The following is a 9,625-nucleotide window of genomic DNA, read 5'->3' on the forward strand; positions in this document are numbered from 1 at the left end:
TCATATAAAAATTCTCCAAGTCCCAACAAGTGGACCAATCTCAACAGAATCCGGCAATAAACAGAATCTAACAAAACATAAAGACACCGACCCTAATCAGAGCCTAAACCTACGACTCCAACCGATAGCGGAGATAGCTCCCGCTATCCAAGCACTCACCGAAAGCAACTACTCCTGCACAACGTCTACCCATCCATACAGACAGGTAGGCGGTCAAAACCACTGGAGGTTAGCATTACATTAATCATAATCAATACAAATAACTTGACACACACACACACACATATATATATATATATATATATATATATATATATCATTTCAATTCTTCACTTAATAACATGAATAATTAACCTCTACATATTCATTCACATAACATTTCCGAATAACACAAATATATGTATTCATCACACATACATCAACTACCTTCATCACATTCATCATTAAATGCAACATTCAAGACTCATGCTATAATGATATGCGCCTAACTCGACACATATATGCATGTGGTACCAAATCTCCTCAAGGTCGTCACCCATGATGCATGACCATATGACTCAATCCACTTGCATATGTTCACAACAACTCAACGGCTATAATCAACATTCATCTTTATCATAAAGTTCAACAACTCCATTCATTACAACACATGATAACAAACATCATATTCTTCACCTAACAATCATTCAAACATCTTCTTACATTCATATCAAACTATCCATAGAGGATTTATAACGCATTCGGCTCATAAAACCATTTTCATCAAAGTTCGTCTCTAACTTCACCATTTTAAAATAATTGAAGCTTTTGAACCAAAACCAAGTAAACAAGATTCAATGCCTCAACTAAGTATATCTCTAGACCACATATAAGTGCAGTAGAGCATACAATTACGTTTCACCGGCTAAACACGACGAAATCATGAAATTACCAAAGTTCATCTCTCTCTTTGTCATTTTTACCAAAGAATCTCATTGTCAAAGCAAAACATGTTAAGACTTAATGAAACCAATCACAACCATTTTTAGAAATCATATAAACATTATACAACCTTAATCCTACTTCAATTTCACGAGAAAAACGAGTTTTCGAAAAATCGATGTTTTTGGACCATTTTTCAAAAGTTTAAGTTTGATTCACAAGATCAAGTCCAATTTGATTCAAATGAAGATTCAGTAGGATTAGATGTATAAACAGAGGTTAAACAAGTCAAAAGAAATATTTTAGAAAGCCCGGATTGGTCCCCAAGTGCACGAAGCGAAAATTCAAAAATGGCTGAACAGGGAGCTGCACGCTTAAGCGTCCAACTTCCAGTAGCTTCTGGGAGTTTCTCGCTTGGAGCACGCTTTTGGCTCGCTGGTGAGCACGCTTAAGCGTCCTCTGCACGCTTAAGCGTCCTACACCAGAAGTTCAAAAACCAGTCACGGGTTCCAACCCTTTTCACCCCAAAATCCCCTTTTTAATCTTTCCAAACCCCAAAACTTAATCCCAAAGATGTTTATAGGTCATATATGCTTCAAAACACTTAAACATACACAAGTTTTGGAATAAAAAATCAATTTAACAAAATTCATCATTCCACCAAAACTTCCACAACTTTCAACAACAACAACAAAACCTCATCATAATCCACCAATTCATGATACCCAATGTATCTATTCATCAACAACACATTCAACAACAACAACAACAACATTTGAACATGAATTCATCATCAATCTAACAACCACAACATTATTCATCATCAATTTCATACAAAAACTCATCATGTTCATATATACCCATTTTAACATACAAATTTAACAACAACAACACAATTATCATTTAATTCATGCATATAATCATATCATCAAAATTAAGCACGAATTTCTACATCTAAAATCAAATTAACCACTTAACCACAATTATGCAAAGAATTAGGGTAGAAATTAAACTAAAGGATTATGATTAAAGCCTAACCCCCTTACCTTAATTCTTCACAATCACCAACTAAGGCTTCACTTTAGCTCCCAAAGCTTGAATCTCTAGCCTCCTCTAGCCCTCTCTAGATCTTCCTCTTCAAACCCTTATCTTCTCTCTATCTCTATCTCTTCTCAATTATGAAAATGTTGGTAAAACCATATTTTCTCTACAAACTAGAGTTTATATAGGTTCCACCTAATTGGGCTCAACTCACAATGCCTTAATGGGCCTAACCCATTACTAATCTAATTCAAAATGTTACTACTCACTTAACGGTAAAATGTAATAATAACGGTCACTTACCGGTAATAAAATAAATTACTACAACTCCCTAGCACTTAGTAAAATAATACTAGCTCTCACTAAGCACTAAAAATAATTCTCATCAAAATTACTAAATTACCCTTACTCTCAAAATGACCAAAATACCCCCGAGTCCAAAATGACTAAAATACCCTTCTAACACCGAATTCCCAACCAAAAATACACACAGAGGCAATTAATCACATAAGAGCACATATAACACACATAAATAAATAATAAAATAAATCTAGCGAAAAATCGGGCTATTACACATACGCATAGTTACAAGGATCATCAACACTTGGCGTGAAGAACGACCCTTCTCCTTAGGTGGTACATCTCATGAGTTCACACAACTTCGAAAAAAATAACGGATTTAGAGAACTCAAGTATCAAACGATTCGTTTTAAGAGAAACTCATCGATCACTCGGTTGGATCAAAGACTATAGTTACTATGATTAGGTAATAAATTTGTTAAAAGAAAAACTTAATTAACTAGATAAAATATTGAGTATATTGATTAGAAAGACACAAAGGAAAATAAATCTATGAAGAGTGATGACAGGTAGGAAGATTCGTTCCATGTTGCTAGCTCATTACTCTCCTAAATTAGCCCAACCGTTGAACCCCATCTCTCTCTTTCTCTCTCCTCCAACCCCATTCCATTTCTTTCAACCCCATTTCTCAGAAACAATCTCGGAGAGAGAGAAAGAGAACACACATTCCTTCATTTTTCAACCCCTCTTTCTCTTTCTCTCCAAAACGACCTCTTTTTCTGCGTTTCACAATGAAAACATCAAAAACCCTAATTACCTTCATTCTCAATTTCTCACCTTAACAACAACAAATCAACGATTTTGATCCATACCGATTTCAATTCAAAGGGTTAATTTCATTTTTACAGCAAAATTTCAACCTGGGGGTAGATGTGGAAAAAACCCCCTTTTGTATCTACGAACCCTACTAATCAATATAGAAATCGATCTCTGTTCTTCCATGGATTCAACATTTTATTCGCATTTGGGATTTTTGATTTTCGGTATTTCTCTTAGTTTTTATGCTTTTGTTGTTCAATCTCAGATACAAGATCCAAACGGTTTTCAATCACAACAAAATCAAGTTTTTATGGTGTCATCTCCACCACCGCCTCCGCCACCTCCACCGCCACCACCTCCACCACCACCTCCACCGCCATCAACTCCACCACCGCCTCAGGATTTCAATTCACCTCCACTGCCAACATCGCCGGATATTCCACCACAAAATCCGCCGAGTATTCCACCACAAAATCAAAATCCCAGCTCATTAAGTTTGGCGCCGCCGCCCCACCACCGACGCTGGCACCACCATGTTCAATTAACACCGCCCCCGCCGCCCCCGCCGCAGCATTCGATGAATGCTGGCAAAAAGGTTGGACTTTTATTTGTGGGCATTGCGGCAATTATGCAGGTTGGTTTTGTTGGGTTCTTGGTAATCAAAAGAAGACAACTTTTGAAGACCAATGACAGATATGAGAATTGTTCTTGAATTTTTTTTCCTTACTTTTCTTATTTAATTCATTTGAAAAAGAAAAAAAAAGAAGAGAATTAATGGGTTGAAATTGAAATTCTTTGTTGTGGGAGAGAAAGGTTGAGATTTTCAAGTAGGGAAATGGAAAATGTATGAATTTGTGGAAGTCGTTGGAACAAACGCTACTCTTTGTATATTTGATATTGATATTGTTAGTTTACGTTTCCCTTTCACATTTTATGTAACCCCTTTAGATACATTATTTACATTGGGTTATAATGAAAAAAACAGAAGAAACCCTTTTGTACTTGTTTGGTTTTTTTGTTTGTTGTTCTCTAACTTGTTAGATGTACAATGATGATGTTAGGAATATTTGATTGATTAATGATAGTACTTTTTGTTTTTCGTCCTCCAATGATGTCATGAACCTTGTGTGTATAGATTTCTAATCTATAGTGATTATGATGTTTCAACTGTTATGTGGTTTTCTTAATGTGTAGCACACTCTTAAACGACAGCATTGTTTTTGTTGTCAAACTTTGAGTTATAGATAGAGATGGTGTTCTGCCTTGTCATGCTAAAAGTAGTGCATTGTCTGGAGTGGCTGCCAAGGTTAATAATTGGGTGGAAAGTGGAAACTTTTATAGGAACCTTGTTTGTTTGAGCTAATATGTTGTCTCACTCTCGAGGGTATTCACTATTTGGTATTTGAACTGTGCCTATCTATAGGATTATGTTCACTGTGTTTTTGAAGGAACCTTGTTTGTTTCATTGTTTGAGCTAATATGCTTAGTTAAAATTATAATTCTGAATAATTTTATCAAAAAGAAGAAAAATAAGGAATTTGAAAACACAGATATGTAGTAGTATTATGAATTTACTCCAAGCCGATGAAAGGCATATGATTAACTTGCATGGTTAATCATGTGGCATTTGATTGCCACATTCTGTATCTTGTCCACAGAGTTATATCAGTTTGTCAAACATATTTGTTATTTGTCCTGTTAGTGCACCTCAGATAGTAAAAAGTTGCGGGGACATCTAAAATGTTGGGGTGCGGATTTGAAACCGCAATACTCCTATTCTCTGCCCATAATGCGTTGAGTTTCACTGTTAGGCTCTTTGATATTTTTGTTATTTAGAATTTTTGATATTAAGTCCTCTAATGTTTTGGTCAAAAGAAAGTCCTCTATGTTGATAGGTTAATGCATGTTTTAGTAAAATTGTGCAACTTATGTAAATATATTACAGTAAAACTTTTTTATTACACATAAATTTTTCAGTTTACTATTCTCTTTTTTCTGATGATTAAGTGTCAATTAAGCAACTCTATACTGGAAGATAAGATGAAGATTAGTTGAAATTTACCTGAATTGCCAAAATTCTTGCAAAAGAAGAAGTTACTTCTATAATTCTGCTGTCCGAATGAAATACAATTATATATAGTAGCAAAAATTTCCAATCCAATTTGTTTGTCATTTCAAGATATTATAATAGCTAGGGACTTAATTTGTTGTTCATATGCCTTAAATTGAGTAGGTTCATTGCTGTTGAAAATATAGACTGGTAGAGTTTTACATACCATTTATTCCTTTTCTTGATCAACCAGCCGACCATATTTATGGAATAAATGCATGGATATAATTAGAATAAAGTTTAAAGGATTTGAACAATAGTTGGTATGGATATTTTATGATAGTAGTTGGGATCCAGTTATACAAATGTTGACAATTTTTCTAATTAGTGCCTGCAAAAATTGATTTTGTATATACAGTTAGCATTTCCTTTCTCACGTATTTATGTCCAGAAATTAGCAATGCAATAAATTTATTGCTGAGTTTGTTCTGGCTAATCATGTGGAATGCAGTGTGTGAAAATTTTTCTTTTAAGACGAAGGATATGTAAATACATTGTTGCACACATTTTTTGTTGTTGAGATTTTTTTAATAATTTTAGTTTTAATAATTGCATATGTGTAGGGCTTAAAAAGTGGTTAATTCACTCAATTTTCCAAACTGTACAAAAAATAGTTGGGATGTTTGGCCATACGATTTCCGATCAGTATCTTGACATCGTATATCATTGAGTGTGAACATCAGTTCCAAAGCGAGAGAATAAGCACCCGAGTAGAGAGAAAAACGATTTAAAGCTCAGAAACCATAGATACACAATGTCTGTGTTCAATTTTGTTTCAAATAACATTCCTCCATAAAATTAGAGATAAGGAAACATGTAAGCCTCAACACAGTTTAGTCTTTAGCAACAGTACGTTTAAGCACACACGAATATGGAGACCTATAGAGAAAAGGGAAGTTTCTTTTCCATCTTCAACAAAAAACACAACCTTTGCCGTCAAAGAGTATACCCTCAGATACATGTGTAGTTTTTAAGAAATGAGGGGTGAAAAAAAGTTGTTTAGAAAAGGATTAATGCAACCAATCTTCTCTATTTAAAAAAAAAAAAAAAAACAGAACCAATCTTCAGTTCTAGCGTATTACGGTTAACACTATGATGAGTAGAAACAATTCTCATTATTGAAATGAATGTGCTAAATGAATTACAGAGTGGTACTTCATCAAATATATTACTCAGCGATGAAGTCCCTAAAACCGAAAAAACTAATGTTTAGAAATAAAATGTTCCTTGGCCAAAAAATGAAGTATAATGTTCCAATTTAAGCAAGGCCAAGCTAATGTTTCTACAAATAGAAAATATTTATTGATAAAAGTTTCTAACTTTTTCAGTAGTAAATTGTCACAATTTCAGAGATACAATTTCCACATTGAGTTCCTTTAAGAGGTACCTTAAGGCACATGCTATCATTTTCTTTTAAACAATGCATGTTTTAAACAGAACCATATCGTGAAACACATCGGGGAGCGATTGCGATTGTGCGATTGCAACTTGGTGCCGTAATCATATTTCTCTCCTAGGATTTCAATTTCCTAGTGAGAAGTCTCTCTCCTTTTGTGAGAAGTTTATCGTATTTCTGCTCTTTCTTTCTGTTACAGTGACAAAAGCGATTGCGATACAGGAAAGCGATATCACCTCAAATTCCAATCGGTGTCGTAATATTGCGATTGTGTGATTGCAACTTAGAGACAAAAGCGATTGCGATACAGGAAAGTGATATCATCTCAAATTCCAATCGGTGTCGTACTCGTTTTCTCTCCATGGAGCATCTCAGAATTGAAGGTGAAGAGGAGGAACTGGAAATTCAATTCGACGAGAGTCAAGCATCGATTGAAGCCGTTGAAGGGTCGTATGTTCTGGTAGGACGCTTTCTCACAGACCGCCCTGTCCGATCCTATATGATGAAGGAAAAGATCGCTGAATTTTGGCGCCCAGTTTGTCAGATGTCAATTAAGGAGGTCGACCCTAATCTCTACCTCTTCCAATTTTTCCATCCTCGAGACATGGAACGCGTTCTCAAAAAAGGACCGTGGTCTTTCGATGGTCACACCCTTATCCTAGGGCTTCTGCAACAAGGGAACACGCCACAATCTGTCCCTCTCAATCACATCCCTTTCTGGGTACAAGTTCATGATGTTCCGACTGGATGTATGTCTCAAACAGCAGGTAAACAACTTGGGAATTTTATTGGTGAATATATGGAGTATGATGAGAAGAAAAATTCCAATTTCCTTGCCACTTATATGAGTATCCGAGTGTTGATTGATGTCCGTAAACCTTTGGCGAGATTCAAGAAGATCAAGATTAAGGGTGGTTCACATGAAGTCCGATTCAAATACGAGCGATTAGGATCTTTCTGTTATTATTGCGGTTTGCTCGGACATACGGATGAATTCTGCAGTAGCCTATTTGCACAACCTAATGACGATGGTTCTCGTATGTGGAGTTCTGACCTGCGAGTTCCAATGAAGAAAAACGGCAACAGAGGTTCTAGTTCTAAGTGGTTGCGGGAGGATGGTGGTACGGTTAGAGCTGCTGGTCCATCAGTGTCACAAAATACAAGAACTGCTACACATGTTTCAGGTACTGAAGGAGGCAGTCAACAACATTCAAAGGCTCCACCAATTGTCAATAAATTAGGGGCAACAATCTCTCTTGCTGAAGCTTTTGCAAATCCCTCTACTCTATTCCCTCGATTGCCAAACAAAACAAATATGGCAGTTACAAATCCAGCAGTAAATGATACAGAACTAATGGAGGAAGAATTAGACGGCACATCAAAGAAGAGATCTAGGAGCGCTGATACACAAATAAAAAATACAACACTACATGCATTAGATGACTGTGTTATTACACCGTCGGACAAAGCATGTATGGAGGACGTACATCGCACTGAACAGCAGCAGAACACACAACATTTTTTATCGGCAGAGTCTGGTTCCCAGGCCTGCCGGACGAAATGAGTATCTTATGTTGGAACTGCCGAGGTCTGGGACATCCTAAGGCAGTTCCTAGTCTTAAAGACCTTATCCGTGTCTATAAACCGGATATTTTTTTCCTTATTGAAACTTTATCGCATTCTAATAAAATAAGAGAAGTTTTTTATTTGCTTGGCTATGATTCCTATTTTACTGTTGATAGGGACGGTCGTAGTGGCGGCCTTGCTGTTATTTGGAAGTCCTCTATTCAATGTAATATTATCAATTATTCATCTAATTTCATTAATTTGCAAGTTTATGACTCAGACAGAGGCAATTGGCGCCTGACCTCTTTCTGGGGCTATTCTAATAAAGCTCAGCGTCGACAATCTTGGAATCTCCTTCGAGATCTTGCTGCTATGTCCACGGACCCTTGGTGTATCATAGGCGATTTTAATGATCTCCTTACGAGTGATGAAAAACGAGGGGGATCCGAGAGAACAACTTGGCTTTATAATGGTTTTCGTTCAGCAGTCAATGATTGTAACTTGCATGACCTTCCTTTAGAAGGATATCCTTTTACCTGGTTCAAAAGTCTTGGAACCCCTCGCGCCTTAGAAGAAAGACTTGATAGAGCGTTTCATACATCCTCCTGGCTCACTTTATTCCCGAATGCAAGATTAATTAACCTTGTTGCGGCAACTTCAGATCATTCACCTATCCTTCTAAAACTGGATCCAGAGAGTTATATTCATTCAAAACGTAGCTTCCGCTTTGAAAATTCATGGCTCCTTGATCAAAGTCTCTCTGATATGGTTGACGAGAACTGGCACTACTATCCAGCTAATAATGTTTTACAAAAATTAAAGTATTGTGTTGATGATATGGAAGCATGGAGCAAAGCCAATACTCCAAATTTTCGTCACGAGGCAAACAAATTGCGGAACGAGCTTGCTGCCATTCGAAGTACTAATGATCACACAATTGATGCATCTATTACTAACATCCAAAACAAGCTTTCTTGTGTCTTGTTGCAGGAAGATATTTATTGGAAACAGCGATCCAAAGTCTTTTGGCTCAAGGATAGGGACAAGAATAGTAAGTTTTTTCATGCATCAGCCACTGCGAGACGCAAGAGAAATACTATAAAAAAGCTGCGGGATGCTCATGATAGGTATGTCGAAGATCAAGCTGGTCTGTGTAGCATTGCCCAAGACTATTTTTGTAATCTCTACACACCTAGTGACGGAGATCATTCACCAATTATTGCAACTATCCATCAATGCCTGTCTCATCAAGACAATATGACTCTAACGGCTCCCTTTAAGGAAGAGGAATTCAAACAAGCTATTTTTTCTATGCACCCTGACAAATCTCCAGGTCCTGATGGTCTTAACCCAGGCTTCTTTCAAAAATTCTGGCCTCTTATTGGTAGGGAGATTTTTGAAGCTTGTTGCTCATGGCTTGATGAAGGTAGCTTTCCTCCTAACTTAAATGATACTAACATTGCTTTAATTAC

General features: G+C 36.5%; 1 protein-coding gene across 1 annotated transcript; it reads left to right on the plus strand.

The window, feature by feature from the left end:
• Positions 1-2,803: 2,803 nt before the first annotated feature.
• LOC146897212 (uncharacterized) lies at positions 2,804-4,082 on the plus strand. Its single transcript, XM_085734595.1, has one exon. The coding sequence runs from the start codon at positions 3,263-3,265 to the stop codon at positions 3,791-3,793; it is 531 nt and encodes a 176-aa protein (XP_085590721.1). The 5' UTR covers positions 2,804-3,262; the 3' UTR covers positions 3,794-4,082.
• The last annotated feature ends 5,543 nt before the right edge of the window (positions 4,083-9,625 follow it).

Source organism: Medicago sativa, chromosome 8, assembly GCF_051527215.1.
Source record: "Medicago sativa cultivar Bolivia chromosome 8, Bolivia_mono, whole genome shotgun sequence".
Lineage (NCBI taxonomy): Eukaryota > Viridiplantae > Streptophyta > Magnoliopsida > Fabales > Fabaceae > Medicago > Medicago sativa.